Below are 20,389 nucleotides of genomic sequence, written 5' to 3'. Positions count from 1 at the left end.
AAGTAATGTTTGAGCCCATGTCAAGCATTGAGCAGTTAGAGATTTTATAGGGAAGACTAAGTAAATCCAATCCCAAGAACCCTGACTGAATGAGGCTCCAGGAGTCAGACCAACAAAAGTTTTATTCTGTGTTGAGTTTACTGGTAAGAATATTATTATCTTGATACTACCTCTCAAGGGTATTATTAGAAAATGCCACTTATGGTTAATGAGATAGATACAAAGAGTTCTACTTGACAGAAGCTTGAAACTCTGGCATCTATCTGCCCAACAATGGGGGCTTTCACTCTTTGTAATTTAATACTTTGTAGATACATTATTTGTGTGTAATTTTATAAGTGTTCATATTTTTCTCATTTTGCATTGTGTAAAGTGTACAAAATCTCAAAGTATAAAATACTGCTTATATTGCTTGTAATTACAGTGTGTAAATATTTTCTAATCGTGTACATTGACGGGGGGACAAGTGGGTTATTCAGGTTTTTTTTTAAGTGACCCTTTTGTACTGCAGTTTCAACAGATAACTGCTCATCAAATTTAAAACCACTTTGATACATTTTTATTTAGCAGTTCCAATAAGAAAAGTCTCTATTTTTAATTGTCTTTCTTCAATAGAGAAAAATACTTCATCTGTCCCTTTACAAATGGCCAGACATCAGTTTGAGCCCTTGTATATATGACTCTGGTAGATGTCTCCGTCTCCAGGTCATACTCCAGTCAGTATTTGCATTGGGTTCTCATACAAATTCTGTGATGATTCTCTTTTAGCACAAGTAGCCCCTGACTTTTCTCCCAAATCAAGTATTATCCTTCTCCCTCTGAGTCCCCATGTTCTGTCTCCCTCCTGCTGTTGTTGCCCAGCGAATGGGATGGTAGTGGGGGGAGAAAATGTTCATTGCACAGAAAATGTCAGGCCACTTTTGGGACTTGGCAAACAAAGCTTGCACTGAGTGGTGGTGTGTTTGGCAGTATTACTGTGCCAAAAATAACCTTGTCTAATTTTCTGGATATGTATGTCAAACTTATTACCCTTATTGCAAGCTGAAAATTAAGGTACTTGTAAGTGTTTATGCTTTTGTGTGTAACTGTTTGCCTTTTCTAAACTGCTTTTCTTGTTATCGGAAAATATAATTCTTTTAGTTATATCATGTTAAGAGGCTCTCCATGCACAAAACGCATCTATGTAGCAGTAAAGTAACAGCATTTGTACATTTCCTGTCTATCTTCTGATGGCAATGGTGCCTTTGTCACCTTTTGGAAGGTTGGCATTTTGGTTTTGTTTTGAAGTACAAATAATAGCTTGCTTTCGACTTCACATGAAATCTCCCCAAATGTAAAAGAAAAAGGCGTGTAGTCATCCAGGCTCAGTCAGGAGCATTTGCATTTTTATTTCTGTCCAAACAAGTATAGTTGGTGGGGACTGGCCAGTAATGATGCGTGGAGTCTTTAAACCAAGGGTAATTTTTAAATTTAAAAATAAAAAATTTAAGAGGTGACCTAGTAACAAGTGACTGAGTTGGAAAATTAGGAAGAGACTGTCCTGGTTTGTCTCTAAGGAGGCAAGATTAGGGTAGTGGTGGCTGGGCACGTAGAGCATGATCTGTGGTGATTTCTTACTCACTTGCAGTGTTGGTGCACCTCGTTACCTGTGCATCTGTTTTCCCCGGGCAGTCCTGTCAGCCAGTTCCTCCACCAGCTCTTAGGCTGTTTACAAGTAAATGCAGATTTCTCTTTCCTTTCCTTTTTTTTTTTTTTTTTTTAAGATTTTTTACTACATCTTGTTTAAAGTCCCATGAATGTATGTGTGTGTTATTAAAAATGCTTTTTCTCAGTTTGAACATGTGTTTGGTAATATTTGTTTGGGAGTGGGGGGTGGTTAAGTATCTGGAATGTCCTGTTTCTTCCCTGTCCCGTCCCCTAGTTTTTAAATGGATTCTTTTTTCCTCTTGCTTTGGATTCTTCAGTCTGGTTTTTTGGCTTAATGTCTCCTGTTTTTGGAATACATAAAGCTGTAGGTGTACACAGTTCACTTTTATGTAACCCACTTAATAATTTGCTGCATAATTTGCAGTCAGCAATTCAGTAATCTCATTCTTACATTACCTCATTCACTCAGTTGATTCAACAATTATTGCCTACCTACTACATGCTAGGCATTCTTCTGAGGATTCAGTGGTGAACAACACAGACAGCTCTCATGAATTGTACCTTCTGGTATCCAGGTGAAAATACTTTGTTATTGGCTAAACAGGACTGGAAAGGAATCCCTTTGGCCTGGCTCCATTTTTCTAGAGCCCAGGTCAAAGAAAGGGGAAACCATATGATGCAGAGGCAGGGCTTAGGACCACCTCCGACCTACCAGGCAGATACAGCTGTGCACATGCCAGCTGAGGGGAGACATAGGTTGACAACTCCTCACAGGAGAAACTATTATGAGCTCATAGAAGGGCTAGGCATGGTTGTCAGAGGAGGTTCTAGAACCATGCCAGTATTTCTCCTCTTCTGACAGGCTGGTTTGGAGAAGACCACTTGTGAGCATTTTTCTGACTGGGTTAGAGGGGTGGGGGAGTAACAGCCAGACAAAAGCAAAGACATTGCCTTGAGTACTGGGATGCTGGCAGCATAGCCTTGTGCAAGTTAAGGGCCTTGACCTTGACCTAGTCCAGACCTCAGATCCCAGATTGACCATACCAACCGTTTGATCTTTGGCAAGTTACTTAACCTGTCTGAACCTTAGTTTCTTCATCTGTTGAGGAGAATCATAATATTGTCTAACTCAGAGCTTATAAGGATTAAGTGAGCTAATGCATGAAAAGTACTTAGTAAGGTGCCTGGCATATATGCTAGCTATTACTATTTAGCTCTAATTTGAAGCTCTTCTCAGGTAACAGTTAAAATTGAACTTAAGGAGGGGCACCTGACTGGCTGGCTTGGTTAGTGGAGCATGCTACTCGTGAGTTTGAGCCCCATGTTGGATGTACAGAGTACTTAAATAAGCCAACATAAGGCACTTGGGAGTTCACTGACATCTAAGCAACCCATACCTTAAAATTGTAGTGTGGGTGTGCTCTCTTCCTTCTGACAGGCAGCTCCAGAGGCTTCTCTGTCCAGCTCTGACTCTACTGGTAAAAAAAAAAAAAAAAAAAAAAAAAAAAAAATATATATATATATATATATATATATATATATATATACACACACACACATATATGTGGATATGTATATATAAGTTTGTGGCTTTTTTAGGACTCAGCATGCTAAAGCTGAGAAGTGGAGGGGGGTGGTGATTTTTCATCATTTGTCGACATGTCCTGACACTCCCTTTTCCTTGCTAACCATTTCCCAGGCTGGAGTCAAGAGAGGGCAAACCAGAAGGCCCAGCTTTGGGTCTGACTCCAAGACAACTGGCTGGGAGGAAAACTTAACAGGCAAAACAGGCTTCTGAGGCACAGTGGAACAGTGAGACTACAGCATTGGTTCCCTGGTGACAGTCCCTACTGAAGAAGCGCCTCAGCTGTATATTTGGCCCAAATAAAGATCACGCCACCCAAAGGGAGAGTGCTGGGAAACCAAAGGTGGAGATGGCAAAGCAGGAACAGAAATGCTGCCACAGTGAACAGGAAGCAGGACAACCTGACTAGGCCAGAGTTCTTTGCCTCAGGGAACCTCTGCTCAAGTTTCAGGAGTTCATACCTACCCCCTTCACCTAGGATCCCTGCTATACAGTGAGTAACTGCTCTGTGCGAAGCCTGGAGCCAAACGCTGGTGTATAGGTGGCTTAGAACAGCAGCCATTTTCTTAGAACAGCGGCGGACTTGGGGAGAAGAGCCTAGCAAAAACAAAACCACGTTTTATGTTCTGTGCTTGTGAATAACACCAGAAGGTTTCATATGGGATCCTCTCCTAGCTGCCCTGTGAAGCAGCCAGGGTAGTGACTTTAAGGATGAGTAACAAACCTGCTCAAAGAATGCTCTGCCTGTGTCCCAGGACACAAACTCGTGGCTAGGTTAGGATTCATTTCTTGCTTTGATTTTGAGTCTCTTCCACTGTCAGTATTCCCCTCATTCATATTTTATCAGCTTGATTTGCAGAAAAGAGCGTTGTCAGTCAGAGGGGCTTCCTATAGAAAGTTCCATTAATTGCCATCCCATCTGATCATTTCATTCGGTTCAGAGACTCAAGTGGGAGGACACCAGAGAGAAGTGGATTGTGATCGAATCTGTATTAGAGATACATAGATAACTGCTCAGCTACAGTTTTGCAAGTGCCAGGCTGGAACTCCGTATTGTAATTTACACATTTTGTTCATTTGAAATGTGTGAGGTTCTGAGTCTGCCGTCAGGGCACCGTTGAGGAGAAAGGCTTGCCTCACAGAGTGTAGGCGCGAGTGGGATGCTAAACCTACTAGCAGATCATATAGCTACCTGAAGTCGGCACTGGGAGTCCTGTGAGAACAGAGCAGCTGTGTCCTTTAGCCCACTGGGCCCCTGCAGTCTAATCTCTCTCCTTTCTGGTACTGCGGGGCTAGCAGTCTCCTGCCTTCCCTCCGCTGTCACCCCCCCAACCCACTTTCCCACAGGACTGCAGATTTATTTTTCTTAGCCATGTCTTTCCTGGGCTTCCCAGTATGGACTTCCTTCATCTATAAGGATTTTTTTCTGTGGTCTCTCCCAAACTATTTGCTGACTTTTCCCTTCTATTTCCAATAGGAACCCTCCCATCTCATCACATTAAACTCACTTTTCTCTTTCACACCCCTTCCTTTCTACCTCCTCACTCCTCCAATACATGCCTGTACACAAACTTGCACATTTATGCCTTTGATAATTCCCCTTCAGGTTTACCCTGTTTCCCTCTTCTCAGGCTTTTCCAGGACTGATTATATCCTCTCTCTAAACACAAGAATGAATTTCAAGGCCAGTTACTTAACCTCTTAGAGCCTGTTTTCTCATCTATAAAATGGGGCTATTAATCCCTCAGGATAGAAAGAGGGTACAGTTTGTAAAAGGAAGCTGCATAGTCTCTGTAAGAGTGTGTGTACACTTGAACATAAGCGTTTCTCCCCAGCGACCTCCCCCTCCACATACACACACATCCTATTTACAGAGTGCTGGGGGAGGTGGAAGTGTAGCGTGGGCCCTGCTGTCTAGCGATCTGCAGTCACACAGCAGCCCAAACTACGAGACTGTATATGATGAAGTGCCAAGCTAAGCTTTGGGGAATTCAGGAAAGAGAGATGACATGTCTTTCCCAGGGTCCTTTTAGTTCAATAATGACAGAGCCATTTGAATCTTGTTCACCCTCCTTCACGCCAGTGTGCATCTGCCTGTTCTCCTACCCTCTGCCTCTCCAGAGCTCAGACTCCCAGGCACTTGCAAGAGTGAGTTACCTATGTCCCTGCGGCCTTCATCATTTTAGTCCTGCTCTTGGGCCCATTACAGTACTGTCATGCATGAGGCAGGGGGAGGCTCAGGCCAGGTCATGGCAGGAGCCCGGTTTGATTCAAACCCTAGAGGGGTCTTTAACAGGCCATGAGGTGAAGGTATAGCCTGAGTTGCTGGGAAACTGCGGCACCACAGGTTGCATGGGAGGACCATCCTGGACCTCCCCTGATTGAGGAGTTGATTCTGAGGGGGTCTTCCTAGATTGCTGCTAGGTGAGGTGATTGAGCCTTGGAGGGACCGGATATCTGATTGCCTATGGGGAGAGTTCACTGGAAGACCTGGAGTGAGAATGATGTTCCACGTGAGCTGGAAGGGAAGGCAGTTATCTGAGTGACCCAGTCCCTGAGGAGGTAAACCCCAGTTACTATAAGGTTTGATTGAGTGGACAAGTGCAAACTATTGTGGCTTATTTATCCAGAAAAACAGTATTGTCTCTGTGAACTTCTGGTCGGACCATTACTTCATCCCTCCAAGCCCGACCCACTCGGACTTCAAGCTGAAGGACCAAGCGGCTGGAGGCTCTTGAGCTGGGAATCCAGACCCTGTTCTGGGTTCAGAGCTGCCCCAACGCTTGGCCCTCCACCTGATGTGGCCCACTGCACCCTAGGCAGAGAGCAGAAGAGGGTGGCAGGAGCGCAGAAGTGAGGTCCAGATTAGAGGACAGGTCAGAGGGCCGTCGGAAAGTTAAGCCCCCAGAGGACAGGTTTGTAAGTCCCCAGCAGTAGGCAAGTCGGACGGGTCCTAGGGCTAGAGGGAAGGGAAGGTGGGCTTTAAGCCCATCGAAAGCGCACGGCGTGATGAGGCCACCACCAGGGGGCGATACGGGGGCCACGGCCCTTAGGGGCGGAGGACGCCAGATGCCCGGAGGCGGTGGAAGCCTTGGCCTCAAACCTTCTCTATTTTGTGTGTGGGGGGGGGGAGGGGGGCACGAAAGAAGAAAGCGGCGCCCTTCCCTGCACCCCACCCAGTCCGCCCCGCCTCCCTGGCCCCGCCTTCCAGCCCCCGCCCCACCCCCGGCTCCGCCTCCACCCCACCCCCGGCTCCGCCTCCACCCCCGCCCCGCCTCCGGCCGCGGCCCCTTCCTCCCGCAGCTTGTGCTGTGTGGCCGTGGAGCAGCGCGTCGCCGTCTCTATGGCCGGGGATCCGAGCGCAAAGGTGAGAAAGGCAGGGAGTGCGGGCGGTGGCGGGGCCTGGGCCGGGGGGCGGAGGCCAGGCCTGGCCTTCCCCACGTCCATTCCACCCTCCAAGCTGGGCCAGGCCTTTCTCACCGCCAAGTCTCCCGGTCCCGCATAAAGGCTCTGGAGGGGCGCGGGCCAGGCCTCGGGCCGTGCTGGGCGCAGACCCGCCACCGCGGAGTCGGGGACCGGCGCGGGGCGGGGACCCGCGTGGCGAACAGTGTTCCCTGGGATCTGGGTCACGTCTCCTGGCGTCCGGCGGGATCGAAGGAGAGCTTGTCCTCGAGCTGCAGCGTAGAGACAGATTAGATCTGAGGAGAGCGAAGACCCGCGGACTGTCCAGGATGGTGGACGGAGAGGCTATCGAGGGAGGGGCTCTCAGGCCAGAAGAGACGGCCATCCTACTGGGCAGAGGGGGATGCCGCCTACACTAAGCAGATGGACATCCGGGATGAAGGTCGAGAGCCTGCTAATCCAACATCGATCCTGTTTTGGGGGGAGGGGTTGTCTCCTCTCCTCAGTTTCTTCAGCCCTAGGATCTAATAGTCGGAAGGTGACCAGAGTTCAGGGGGCTGGCCCTGGGGAGGAACCCAAACTGTGGAACTGGGGGGTGGAGTGTGGGGTGTGGACTGGAGACCTTGAAGCCTTGTGGCCACCGGGGGAGGGAGGGCAGCAGCTCCGCCCCCCGTTTAGCCCCGCCCTCCCTCCCAACAGGTTAAATGGGGGCTAAGAGCCCTTGCCCAACTCCCACATTTAGAACAGCAGTATATACATCGGAGTAGAGCAGCGCTAAGTTACACGTTCCATTCCATCTTTCCTTTGCTAAAGCTAGGGGCCTCCTTCCGCCTGGGTTAGGTACCCCCTCCCTCCTTTGCGGAGAGGCCCAACCCATCTGAGCATCTGAGGTCAGACACCTCCCCACATCACTACATACACACTTAGAATCTGGCCTTAAAATTGGGACCTTCAGGAAGGGAGGGAGAGTTGGCTCTGCACCTCCGTGGATACTGGCAGCCTCCAAGCCTGCAGTGAGAACTGGACCCCTGTTTGTACATGCGCTTGTCTCTGCAAACATGTAATTGTGTGTTTGAGTACTGTGTGAACACACATTTACTTGACCCTTCTGTGAACATGAACATGCCTGATCTACTGTATTGGTGGGTTTGTGTGCATGTCCCTACACATATGTGTGCATGTGCTGGACCTTTCTGTGAATAGGTGTACAATCCTTCATAGGCACATGTGTGGGTTTATAACCTTCCTTGTCAATCTCTGAGGCTGTGTGACCTGCTGAATGAATGCATGTGAATACAACCTTATTTGTCAGTGTGTATGAACACATCTGGCAGGCCCTTTAAATGAACATATGCATGCACAAACTTCCCTGTGAATGTATGTTTGCATGACTCTCCTGTGAGGCCACGTGTTCACAGCCCTTCTGTGAACATATGTGTGTGCACCTATTGCATGCACATCACCCCTTTCGGATTATGTGTCTTTTGCCATGAACCACACTCTGAGTGGTTCCTCTGACCTGGGGTGTGTTTCTCCTGTCCAATCCTAGGGACTGATACCGCAGCTGTAGGGCTCCCCCTGCTTCTGCACTAAGCAAATAGGAGGCCCCAAAGGTAAACAGGTGTGCCTCCAGTAGAGGTGGGGCATGGGCAGTTTGCCTGGGACTTCCTGCTGCCCAGCCCCCAAATGAGGAGCTGATGCCCTTTCTGTTGTCCAAGGACCCTCTTCTCTCCACTCATACTACATTCTCCCCCTCTGGGCTCTGATCACTACAATGCTGACCTTTACCTCTTAAATAAATACTCCAAATTTCTGTTCTCCCTCTGGCCAGTTCCTGGTCCTTCCCCTCTCTTCAAGGCCACATAGTTAATATTTGACCTGGAAAGGAGGGGAGAGGCCAGTGGCCCCTGTGGCCCTGTCTGTGGGTGTCTGATGAGATTGGGTGGGTCAGGCTTCCTTCACACCCAGCCCAGCCAAGGAAGCTTTCAAGAGCCACCTCAGAGATCAGGCCTATTACAGGGTGTCACAGAAGGCCTGCCACCTACTTCCACCCCATCCCCAGCTGGTTGGCTTGAGGGTCCAGGTATGGGAATAGTCTTCAAGATGTGCCAGGGGAGGCGGCCAAGAACTCAGGGGTCTCATCATCCGCCTTTTCCATGTTGCTTATGTCTCAACTGGTCTTGCACACTAACCTCCGGCACAGACTTTACACTCGTGCAGCCAGGGGGGCCCAGATACCAACCCCCCCCCCCATGTCTATGAGTGCCTGTTTGCAGGTAGGGGCACGCACAGATGCCTAGCCAGAGGGTGCAGTACAGACTCGCATGGGCAGAGTACAGATGTGCACCCCCTCGGAGAGGAATGCTGAGGAGGAGAAGTGTCTAATTAAAGAGAAATTCCAGAGGGAGCTCTCAGGCCAGGGAAAAGAAAAAACAAAGGGAAAACAGGACAAAATAAACAAAGGCCCATTAAATGTCTCTGTCCAAGCCTTCTTGCATAGGGCACCCCCGCAGGCAGCCAGGGCAGCTGCTGCCCCAAGTTTGGTCTCATTGTTGGTAGGAGAAGGCATTCTCCCTGAAATGGAGCTCCAGTCGAGATGGAAGCCTAGCTTAGCTTCCAACTTGGTCAGAGGAGGGCCATTACGTTGGGTTTGGTCTGGGAGGAGTCTAGGGTCTTGTAAGGAGGGCAAGTTCTGCCCAACTTGTCAGAGCAGAGAGGTGGACAGAGTGACAGTGAGCTGATCCTGACATGGGATTCTGTGGGCCTCCTCCCACCAGTGACCCCTGAAGTCTGGGGATAATGCCATCTACCTTCTACCCACACACAGATCAAAGAGCTTTTTTTCCTGTTTTTTCTTTAGAAAACGGACCTCAGAGAACCAGAACTAGTCCTTCTGTCGGGGCAGGGTGACCCCATCAGTGACCTACAACCCCTCTATGACCCTACAACTCCCTCCCTCCATGGAGTTTGTATTTGATGCAGAAAGGCTGTGTGTGCTCCATCCCTCCCTCTGACCTCTAACCTGGGATTCCATGGCAACACAACCCTGTGATTCCATGTCCCCTCGATTCCAGGACCCTCCCTGGCCCCATGACCCCTGACCTTCCAAGTGACCTCTCTGGACCTTGACCCCTGTGACTGTTCTTCCCATCATCCCCTGTGACTCTGGCCCTGGCTCCCCTTGGGGGTCTTACTGGTCTGGAACTCCCCAGGAAAATGTGGGGGAGGCTCTGGCCCCTCTTCCTGGGCTTCCTCACAGCAACTGCAGTCCCTGGACCCTCACTGCGGAGACCATCCAGAGAACTAGATGCCACCCCGCGGATGACCATCCCCTATGAAGGTTAGACCCCCCCCCCCCTACTTTGAAAGGCAGCAGGAGCCAGGTCTGAGAGTAGAGAGGCAGCCCCAGGGCTGGGCTCACTGCTCCTACTCTCCCCAGAGCTCTCCAGGACCCGGCACTTCAAGGGTCAAGCCCAGAACTACTCAACACTGCTACTGGAGGAGTCCTCCGCAAGACTGCTGGTTGGAGCCCGAGGTGCCCTGTTCTCTCTCAATGCCCGTGACATAGGAGATGGGGCTCACAAAGAGGTTAGCCCCTAGAACCTGGAGCACCCAGAAGGTCTCCAGCTTTATCCAGCTCCCTGGGACCTCAATTTCCTGGAAGCCCTGCCAGCCTTCTGTAGCCCTGTGGTCAGATAGCACTGCCCTTCCCAAGCCAAGTCTCCTTTAGCATCCAATGCCACTCCTGAAACGGCCTGTGCCCCAGTTTCCCCTGTTTCCTACGGTCCTGTCACCTGGTCCCATGGATAATGGTGAAAGACAAGGGTACTGGGGTCAGCACATCAGCCCATGCGCTTTCCCCGTCTCCAGATCCGCTGGGAGGCCTCCCCAGAGATGCAAAGCAAATGTCATCAGAAAGGGAAAAACAACCAGGTATGTGGTCTGCCCTGTCCCCAGCTCCTTTCCTTCTCCTCTTCATTTGGGGACGTCAGGGTTGGTGGGGACACAGATGGAGAGGTATGGATCAGCCAGTCAGTTGCAGCAACCACAACAAACATGTGAGTGTAGCTGGAGTGGCAGGCCCCAGGTGCAGCACTTCTAAGCCAAACATCTGGTGACCTCCAGGTTGGCCTGTAGTGGCATCTTAATCTCTTCTGGGCTCCCGAATAGTAATCATGAGAGCAATAAGTAATCTCTAGTAACTGCTGACTTAGCTGTTATCTCTCCTAATTCTAAAATAACCCCATGAAGTAGTTTTATCCTCCATTTTGCCGATGTAAAAAATGAGGTTTGGTCAAGGAATCACTCAGGTACCCGGTATACCATGGAGGGGTGGTAGTGAATTGCCACTCTTTCTGGCTAAAGAACAGGGTGTCTGCAGGGGTCCCCTGTCTGGCTATGGAACAGATCCATCTGGAGAGCTTCTTAAGAATGCGCATCCCCAGGGGCGCCTGGCTGACTCAGGCAGTAGAGCATGCAACTCTTGATCTTGGAGGCTTCAGTTCAAGCCCCACATTGGGCATAGAGCTTACTTTAAAGAAAAGAAGAAAAAAAAAAAGAAAAGAGGAAGGGAAGGGAAGGGAAGGGAAGGGAAGGGAAGGGAAGGGAAGGGAAGGGGAGGGAAGGGAAGGGAAGGGGAGGGAAGACAAAACACGTTCCCTGGCCCAAGGATTCTGATTCAGTGGGTCTGGGGTGGTGCTGGGATAGCTGTGTTTAAAGAGACACCTCTAGGGGCACCTGGGTGGCTCAGTTGGTTGATTGTCGGACTCTTGGTTTCAGCTCAGGTCATGATCTCAGGGTCGTGGGATGAAGCCCTGCATCGGGCTCCCCACTGACCTCGGGCCCCTCTGGTTCCTGGGGCTCCCGCTCAGCGGAGAGTCCGCTTCCCCTCTCCCTCTGCCCCTCCACCCGCTCATGCTCTCTCTCTCTAAAATAAATAAATCTTTAAAGAGGCACCTCTAAGAGACTCCATCAAAGGTGCCTGCTGGTACAGCACGCAGCATGGGTGGAAAGTGGGGCTGGTGAGGCAAGTGGAGCCCAGGTCACAGAGCACTGTGAGTGCCCAGCTGGGGGGAGGGGTTTTATTCGTGACAATGGACACCCTCACCATTCGGTACTTCACAGACTCAAACTTTAGTGTGCACAGGAAGCCCCTGGGTATGTTATAAATGCAGATGCTAACTCAGTAAGCCTGGGAAAGGGCCGAAGATTCAGCAATTCTAACAAGCTACCAGAAGAAACTGATGCTGCTGGTTCCCAAGCCACACTTCAGGGAGCAAGGCTTTAGGAGAACACGCCCCAGAGCAGGTTCTGAGGAACACTGATTTTCAAAAGAAGGGTTTAATGGTCACATGAGTTTGGGAAGTGCTGTATGCTCAGTCCCACAATGCATAGCAACATCCTTAAGGCTCCAAAAAGTCCCCTGGAAAGGCAAGTTTTAGCCATGGTTTCCAACTTATTTGACCACAGAATTCCTCCTTCACCCCCCTTTTTTTAAGTAAACATCTTGGGGAAACACTACGAGAGGAATATTAATCCAGCCCCAAGCACTAGATGGATTAAAATAGAGTGAGTCTGGAGCCAGGAAAGGCAATAGGGGTTGGGAGCATCATGGGGGTCAGAGGAGGGAGTCCCGAGCAGGCTAGTGGAGAGGAGAGACACATACACTGAGGGAGGGAATGGGATGAGACAAAGAGGCAGGAGGAGGAATCATTAACAAGGCAAAGAAGTCAAGAGGGCCTCCGCTTAGGGCATTGAATGGGCAAAGAGCAGTGTGGCTGGAGGGGGTGAGGAAGGGGCAGAGCCCTATTATGCAGGGACAAGAGTGGTGGGACCCCATTTCAGGACTCTGGTGAGCCACCAAAGTTTCTTTAAATACAGCAGTGACATGATTTGGTTTACATTTTTAAAATATGCCTTGGAAAGTGGGTTGCCAGAGGTTGCTGATTGGTAGAATATTTCTGGAAGGAGACTGCCGACAATGGTAAAAGCAGTCCCCTTTGAAGACAACAGGGATAAAAGGAGATGCTCTGTTTACAACATATCCCTTTGTACCTTTTGAATTTTACACTGCGTACATGTATCCCTCATTCACTGAATAAATAAGTCGCTTTTATAGAGTGGCAGAGGCTTGGGAGAACAGTCAGGCAGTCTGTACATTTGTCCGGGAAAGAGGCGACAGCGGTAACATGGACTAGGGTGGTGGAGGTGGAGGGGAAGTGGACCATGTCAGGAGACACTTACGACAAAGAATCCTGGAGAAGGACTGAACATGAGGGGGTGAGAGAGCAGGAGGCAGCAAGGCTGACTCCTGGTATCTGGACTGAGTAATAGGATGGATGGATGAAGTGAGGTGGGAAAGACCGGATGAACAGGTTTAGGAGGGAAGATGCTGGTGAGGGCAGAGGGAATGAGCTTGGTTTGTGATGAGGTGAATTTGATGTGTCCGTGGGCTATCAGGTGGAGGGAGGGCCAGAGCCTGGGGATAGATCTGGTAGTGTCACCCCAAAGGGCGTGTGGGGGCTCCAGGACAGGGGGGCACTGCTGAGAAGGAGATTTGAGAGAAGCATCTCAGGGTGGTGGGAGCCCTGGGGACCCCAGAACTGGGGATGCAGGGGACTGGAGGAAATGCAGGAGAAGCTGGCAAAGTGTTTCAGGTAATCCTAACAGTGAGAGAGAAGCAAGAAGAGGGGTCATGCCCCTGGGAGGCCAAAGGACAGTGAGTTCCCGGGAGTATTCTGTGAGCAGGCCCACTGGGATCTCCAAAAGAACCACGTCCCATGGGTGGGGGCAAGAGCTGGACGACAAAGCTGGATTGCTTAATGGAAAAGGCCTCTAAGCAGGCTGGGAGCTCACAGTCCTCCCCCACTTACCCAACAGACAGAGTGCTTCAACCACGTGCGATTCCTTCAGCGGCTCAACGCCACCCACTTCTATGCCTGCGGGACTCATGCCTTCCAGCCCCTCTGTGCAGCCATTGTGAGTATGCCTGCCCCAGCCCTGCTTGCTGGTCCCAGGCTCCTGGCCCCTGGTCCGTGGCCCCGGGCTGGTCTGACCTTGGACCACAAGCCCTGCCTATCAAGACCACTGACTTCTGGCCCCATGTTCCCCCAGGATGCTGAGGCCTTTACCTTGCCAACAAGCTTTGAAGAGGGGAAGGAGAAGTGTCCTTACGACCCCGCCCGTGGCTTCACAGGCCTCATCATCGGTGAACATGCTCTCCTCCCCACCCCAGCCCCTCATCCACCAGCATGCTGTCCGTGGGACATGAATCTTGTTGCTATGACTTGCCACCCGTGTGTGTTATGCGCCTTGTTGTCTCTGACATGTCTGTCATGCTTGGCCTGTGTCTGCTGCAGATGGCGGCCTCTACACAGCCACACGGTATGAATTCCGGAGCATCCCTGACATCCGCCGCAGCCGCCACCCGCACTCCCTGAGGACCGAGGAGGCCCCGATGCACTGGCTCAACGGTCAGGAGGATGAGGCCCAGGGTGATGGGGGGCAGGGGACATCTTTACTCCCTTGGGCCGTTGACCATCCCATCCCTAGATTCCCAGGTGAAGCTGTCTCTTCCTGTGTGTCGCTGAGTGAGGGGTAGGGCGGAGGGGATCCCCAGCCTGTCTCAGAGCCCACTTGAACTGCCCAACCCACAGATGCTGAGTTTGTGTTCTCTGTCCTGGTGCGGGAGAGCGAGGCCAGCGCAGTGGGTGACGATGACAAGGTTTACTACTTCTTCACGGAGCGTGCCACTGATGAGGGCCCCAACAGCTTTGCTCAGAGCCGCAACAGCCACCGTGTGGCCCGTGTGGCCCGTGTGTGCAAGGTGAGTAGGACCAAGTTCAGGGCAAGAGTGTAGAAGCTGACCCTGACCCTGACCCCGTGCCCCTACCTCCCCAGGGAGACCTGGGAGGAAAGAAGATCTTGCAGAAGAAGTGGACCTCCTTCCTAAAGGCGCGTCTCATCTGCCACATTCCGCAGTATGAGATGCTCCGTGCTGTCTGCAGCCTGGACGCGGATGCCTCAGCCCGCACGCACTTTTATGCAGCCTTCACGCTGACCACACAGTGGTCAGTGCAGGGACAGTGGGGAGATGCGGAACTGGGGACAGCATGGGGGCTGGAGCAGAGGTCAGTGAGGATATGATAGGATCCCTTGTGGGGAGGCTGGCTGCAGAGAGAGAATTTCAGGTACACCCAGCTAGCCTGGGGCCAGAGGCCACAGTGGCTTACTGACCCTTAGGAGAGGCCCTGAGGCCTAGAGCTGGGCTCGGCCAGGGTAACAGCGAGCTCCAGGCTGGGCAGGTGGCAGGGGGGCAGGCTCCACGCCGTGTGGCTCAGCCCCCACCCCTATGTCCCTTCCTAGGAAGACCCTAGAGGCCTCAGCCATCTGCCGCTACGACCTGGCCGAGGTGCAGGCTGTCTTCGCAGGTCCCTACATGGAATACCAGGATGGTGCCCGGCGCTGGGGCCGCTATGAGGGTGGGGTGCCAGAGCCCCGGCCTGGCTCAGTGAGTGCCCAAGCCTGGGGTCGGCGCTGGGTAGACAGAACCCCTGGGAGGGGCAGAAGGATCTAGCCTTGGGGGTGGTGGGGGACGGGCAGGCAGATTTCTGAGGTTCGCCACCTCTGTCCCCCACCCCAGTGCATCACAGATTCATTGCGCACCCGCGGCTACAACTCATCCCAGGATTTGCCATCCCTGGTCCTGGACTTCGTGAAGTTGCACCCACTGATGGCTCGGCCCGTGGTGCCCTCACGCGGACGGCCCCTGCTGCTCAAGCGCGGTGTGCGCTATACACACCTCACAGGGACACCTGTCACCACGCCTGCCGGGCCCACCTATGACCTGCTCTTTCTGGGCACAGGTACTTCTGACCCCTGGCCTCAGCCCTGTGGCCGCTGAGTCCTTGATCCTTGTTGAACGCTAATCCCCTGGATGACTTTTGATCACAAAACCCTGGTGACCATTGATGTTGATTCTTCAGTGAACTGGCCCCCGATGACCACTGGCTCTGGGTAACTGCTGACTCCTGTCACCAAACACAGTGATATTGGACCCTGATCACTCATGCTTCTGAACCCAATAATGTCTGCCATGACCAGCCCAGAGCCCCCCGCGTTGAGGCGCTGCTCCTGGCTGGACCCTGTCCCTGATCTCATGACTCCCGAGCTGCCCCCACTAGGCTATTGCGGGGGACCCAAACCCAGATCCCATTGTTGGCTTCTGACCCTCTGTCCTCCCCAGCGGATGGCTGGATCCACAAGGCTGTGGTACTGGGCTCTGGGATGCACATTATCGAAGAGACGCAAGTGTTCAAGGAGCCCCAGTCTGTGGAAAATCTGGTCCTCTCTCCAATGCAGGTAGCCTCTGACTCATGACCCTCACTATGGCCTTACCAGAATAGGGGGAAGGGGTGGGTGGCTGGGCACTGGCCGTGTGTGTCTGTAGGTGGGAGTTGGAGGGGTTGCCAACCAGCTTTCCCCTCTGGCTCCCAGCATAGCCTCTACGTGGGGGCCCCCAGTGGAGTCATCCAGCTACCCCTGTCTAGCTGCTCCCGCTACCGCTCCTGCTACGACTGCATCCTGGCCCGGGACCCCTACTGTGGCTGGGACCCCAGCACCCATGCCTGCACCATATTCAACAGGTCCCAGGGTAGCAGGTGAGAGGTGGTAGGGGGGTGAAGGTCCCATGTGAGCAGGGAATCAGGGCCTGAGGGGAGGAGGAAGGCCTGCCAGCTGTAGGGGAAGTGGGGGATGTTGGTGACAGCCTCACGGACCTGCCACTGGGGAAAACTAAACCTCAGTTCCCCCGTTCCTGCATCCAGGACAGCGCTGATCCAGGACATGGAGAGAGGCAACCGAGGCTGCGAAGGCAACAGGGACACAGGTAAGTGACCTTCACGGATGTGTAGACCTGGCTGCACAGCCTGTCCTCTCCACGTTTACTGTCATTTACCTGTGCATGTGTGTGTCTGAACGGCTGTGTCTTGGGCTTGCGGCGAGGACGTCCCAGCAGAGTTTGGCACAGAGTGCCTCACAGACAGTTGTGGCCTAAAAGAATCATAAATGAGGAGACAGGCTCAAGATGTGAAGCTTTCGTCACTTCTGGAGCTTATAGCCAAGGGGGGGGGGCGCATAGGCAATTAAATGACCACACAAATAGTTATTTTCATTGGTTTTTGTTACAAAGGGAATACTTTACAACTATGACAAGGGCTTGAAGGATAATGGGTACTCCCTGAGGAAAATCAGATGACGGACCTGATGCCTGAAGAGCCAAAGCTAATAGCCACAGCTGACACGTGCTGAGTCCTTCCTCGTGACAGGCGCTAACCAAACACACACCATCTCACTTACTCTCACAGCGTTCCTGGGAGACGGGCGCCACGAGCCCCATCCCCATGAGGGTCAGTCTCTCTGAGGTACAGGGAGAATAAGTAAACTACCCAAAGCTAATAAGCTATTAAGTAGCAGGGTCAGAATTCAAGCTTGACCCCAAGCAGCCTGACTGGAGTTTGTGCTTGTCATCGCTGCCATGCTCTTCAAGTGAACCAGTGCAGGCATGGAGGGGGGTGACACCCAAGCAGAAGGAACAGCGGGCAGATGAGCTTGGTGTGTTTGAGAAGGGGCTGGAGAAGTGGGCAGGGACCACGTTGAGGCAGGGGAGCGGCATAATCAGTAGGGTGTTTTTAAAACGTTTCCCCACTGCTGCATGGAGAATGGATTAGATGGGGCCCAGAGTGGGCCAGCTTCCCAGGTGGGGAAGGAGAGAAGTGAACAGGTCTGAGAAGGATTCGGGAAGCACAGTCTTGGTGAGGGTTAGATACAGAGGTGAAGGGGAGAGAGAGGCAAGGGAGACTCCCAGGTTTCTTTCTGACTTAAGCAGCTGAGTAGCTAGCGGTGCCATTCACCGTGACGACAATTCAAGGGAAAGACCTGGTGTGGTTTGGGAGGGAGGCTTTGGCCTTAGTTCCTGTGCCATGCCTGAGAGGCCTCTGACAGTCAGGAGAGAACTCTGCGCTAGAGGTGAAGCTCAGAGATGACAAATCACTGGCAGAGAGCGGGAATTGAAAGAACCGGGAAGGCCCGATGCGAGCCTGACATGGGAGCATGGGTGCAGGAGAGCTTGGTCAGTGGTCCCGTGTTTCCAGATTCTGTGCTTGGTGCTGGGGACACTAACGGTGAACCATCGGCCTGCCTTCTGCAATACCCTCCCTGAGCCAGACAAGCACTGACCCCTCCTGTCTCTCACCCCCCTCCAGGGCCACCGCCACCACTGAAAACCCGCTCTGTGCTCCGAGGGGATGATGTCCTCCTGCCCTGTGACCAGCCATCCAACCTCGCGCGGGCCTTGTGGCTGCTCAATGGGAGCGTGGGCCTGAGTGATGGGCAGCGTGGCTACCGCGTGGGCGTGGATGGGCTGCTGGTGACAGACATACAGCCTGAGCACAGTGGCAACTACGGCTGCTATGCCGAGGAGAACGGCCTCCGCACCCTGCTGGCCTCCTACAGCCTCACGGTCAGGCCAGCCACTCCCGCCCCAGCTCCACAAGCCCCTGCCGTGCCGGGAGCACAGCTGGCGCCTGACGTGAGGCTGCTCTACGTGCTAGCCATTGCCGCGCTCGGTGGCCTCTGCCTCATCCTCGCATCCTCCCTCCTCTACGTGGCCTGTCTTCAGGGAGGCAGACGAGGGCGTCGAAGGAAATACTCTCTGGGTCGGGCTGGCCGGGCAGGGGGCTCTGCTGTGCAGCTGCAGACTGTTTCAGGCCAGTGTCCTGGAGAGGAAGATGAGGGTGATGATGGGGAGGGGCCCGGGGGACTAGACGGTGGCTGCCTCCAAATCATCCCTGGGGAGGGTGCCCCGGCCCCGCCGCCTCCGCCGCCCCCACCCCCGCCGGCTGAGCTGACCAACGGGCTGGTGGCTCTGCCCAGCCGGCTGCGCAGGATGAACGGCAACAGCTACGTGCTCCTGAGGCAGAGCAACAATGGAGTGCCGGCGGGGCCCTGCTCGTTTGCCGAGGAGCTCAGCCGCATCCTGGAGAAGAGGAAACACACGCAGCTCGTGGAGCACCTGGATGAGAGCTCTGTCTGAGCCCAGCCTCCTCGGACAAATGCTCTTCCAAGCCAGCCTGTCTGCCCCGGGCTGGGCTGCTGCTTCCCCAACACGGCCACTCTACCTTCACCCCCCCAACTCCAGACCCTTCCCCCAACTTTTTGATGTCCCTGTAGGGCTGGCAGAATCAGGCCCAGCCAGAGCCCCCTCCTCAGTCTCCACAGACCCATCTGTGAGCAGCCCAGGCCAACCGGTGCTCCTCAGAGGTGGGTACTCCCTCAGGACTGGTCTGTAGACCCAGTTCCAGTTCCTATTCCCTTAACCCAAGCACTTGGGAGGAGAGGATGCCATCCTCCTGCCCCCATCTGTCTGCTCCAACACTTCCTTTCTCCCAGGCAGGGCTCTGCAGGTCCAGATGACCTCAATGTCACCATCCTCTGCATGGCCCTATGTGCTGGACGGTCCCGAAACCAGACAAGACTTCTGCCAGCCACCAGAGCCACCTGAGCCCTGCGTACATTCACATGTGCACATGGATGAATGTCAGTCAGCTGGGCTGCAGGGCCCCCACCCCCATCTCCTGGTGCATTCTTGTGTTTCATCTCTCCTGGACTTTGGGTCCCATCCTATCTAGTCCTCTCCCCTAGTTCCAGCCTCATGTGCTGACCTCTTTGGCAAGAGCTTGGGAACAGGCCAGTCTGGGGAGGTAAGACTGTGTCATTCCCCTCTTCTTCCTTCATGTGCAGCCCTCGTGAGTCAGCCTCCCCACCCCCTTGGTCACTCTCAAGAGTGACAGAGCCCCAGGCATGTCCCTTCACACACATGTGCTTACATTTCCACGTGCATTTCTGAGCCTCCCTTTGCTGCCTCGGACCTGTGTCTGCTGGGTTTGGTCCGTGGACATTTCAGAGGGAGAGCCCTCTCCCGTTCAGCTGTCCTCTCAGACATTTCCCTAGGACGGGTGACCAACACTGCAATGAGCCAGCCTCCCTTTTGGGGACCAAGCATTTGCTACCCCTAGACCAGAGCAGGGGAAGGAGATCTGATGTCTCACCTGGCACATGAAGCCCGTTCTTGGAACTATGCAAAGGGCAGAGGCTGGGAGTTTGGATGCTTGGCTCCCATCCCTGTCCTACCTCACCGGGGCACTTTCAGGGTCCAGGGGCCTCTGAAGTCTCCAGGCCCACATGGGACAATCAAATCCTGACTGAGCTCCCCCATTCCCCTTGGGTGAGGATGACTGTTATTTTTGTAGCTGAGAACGTGGAATCTCCACGGATTTTTACTGCCCTTCACCCAACCTCTCCCACCTCCACCCCACAATGAATGTATTTATTGTGAGAACGGCTCTACTTCTTTAGGAATGCCCCCACTCACCACCCAGGTGGGCAGAACAGGCATGTGACAGAGTGGGGAGCCTGGGCTCAGCTCCTCCCCCTCCTGTTGGTTAATAAATACCCTCTCTCCCCCACAGCTATGTGTGTTCCACTTGGTCTAGACGGGCTTTCCCTGATCACCAGGGGGCAGGCTTCTGAGCCTACGGAAACAGCGCTGCAGGGTTGGCTCTGCTCCCCATAAAACCATTTGCAGAGAAAGCTGGGATCCTCAGCTTCCATCTGGCTGCCCTGGGCAGGTATATAGGCCTTTATAAGGCTCCCACTACTCACTGATCATGGTGATAAGGACATGACAAACAAAATTAC

At 52.9% G+C, this 20,389-nt stretch overlaps 2 protein-coding genes and 1 long non-coding RNA gene across 14 annotated transcripts in view; 2 read left to right on the top strand and 1 right to left on the bottom strand.

The window, feature by feature from the left end:
* SLF2 (SMC5-SMC6 complex localization factor 2) overlaps positions 1-1,838 on the top strand; it is a 45,622-nt gene extending 43,784 nt beyond the window's left edge. For both annotated transcript variants that reach the window (XM_026493902.4, XM_026493901.4), the window contains exon 20: positions 1-1,838. This exon is cut by the window's left edge and continues 1,503 nt beyond it. The gene's annotated coding sequence lies outside the window, so the exon portion shown is untranslated.
* LOC123000746 (uncharacterized) overlaps positions 1-7,221 on the bottom strand; it is a 44,793-nt gene extending 37,572 nt beyond the window's left edge. For 2 of the 7 annotated variants that reach the window (XR_008958114.1, XR_008958113.1), the window contains exons 1-3: positions 6,713-7,211; positions 3,698-3,829; positions 3,045-3,122 (exon numbers count right to left, since the gene is read on the bottom strand). This is a non-coding gene — a long non-coding RNA (uncharacterized LOC123000746). Of the gene's footprint in view, positions 1-3,044; positions 3,123-3,697; positions 3,830-3,956; positions 4,220-6,712 lie in introns of all 7 variants that reach the window. The other 5 variants (XR_008958109.1, XR_008958110.1, XR_008958112.1 and 2 more) reach the window with 5 other exon arrangements.
* SEMA4G (semaphorin 4G) lies at positions 6,511-20,159 on the top strand. 5 transcript variants are annotated; one of them, XM_048218822.2, is made up of 16 exons: positions 6,511-6,599; positions 9,495-9,974; positions 10,074-10,169; positions 10,505-10,567; positions 13,514-13,612; positions 13,748-13,841; positions 13,993-14,106; positions 14,290-14,459; positions 14,534-14,703; positions 14,999-15,143; positions 15,276-15,498; positions 15,879-15,994; positions 16,130-16,293; positions 16,459-16,520; positions 17,896-18,952; positions 19,086-20,159. In XM_048218822.2, exons 2-15 carry the CDS (start codon positions 9,969-9,971, stop codon positions 18,723-18,725), a joined length of 2,352 nt encoding a protein of 783 aa, XP_048074779.1. In that variant the 5' UTR covers positions 6,511-6,599; positions 9,495-9,968; the 3' UTR covers positions 18,726-18,952; positions 19,086-20,159. The 5 variants fall into 5 exon arrangements, with proteins under 5 accessions (XP_048074779.1, XP_026349692.1, XP_044237979.1 ...); XM_026493907.4 differs by having other exon boundaries at positions 19,082-20,159; XM_044382044.3 differs by having other exon boundaries at positions 10,074-10,222; positions 14,615-14,703; positions 19,082-20,159.
* Positions 20,160-20,389: the final 230 nt, after the last annotated feature.

Source organism: Ursus arctos, unplaced genomic scaffold (genome assembly GCF_023065955.2).
Source record: "Ursus arctos isolate Adak ecotype North America unplaced genomic scaffold, UrsArc2.0 scaffold_7, whole genome shotgun sequence".
In the NCBI taxonomy this organism is placed as follows: Eukaryota; Metazoa; Chordata; class Mammalia; order Carnivora; family Ursidae; genus Ursus; species Ursus arctos.
Note: the sequence above shows the minus strand (reverse complement) of the source record. Positions and strands in the feature narration are given on the sequence as shown.

What these genes read in the sequence shown, in the direction of transcription:
- SEMA4G (XM_026493906.4), top strand. Translation starts at nt 9,851, where the DNA reads ATGTGGGGGAGGCTCTGGCCCCTCTTCCTGGGCTTCCTCACAGCAACT. An exon ending in TTCACGCTGACCACACAGTG is followed by an intron (nt 14,704 to 14,998) that starts GTCAGTGCAGGG and finishes GTCCCTTCCTAG; the next exon opens with GAAGACCCTAGAGGCCTCAG. An exon ending in CCTGCTCTTTCTGGGCACAG is followed by an intron (nt 15,499 to 15,878) that starts GTACTTCTGACC and finishes TGTCCTCCCCAG; the next exon opens with CGGATGGCTGGATCCACAAG.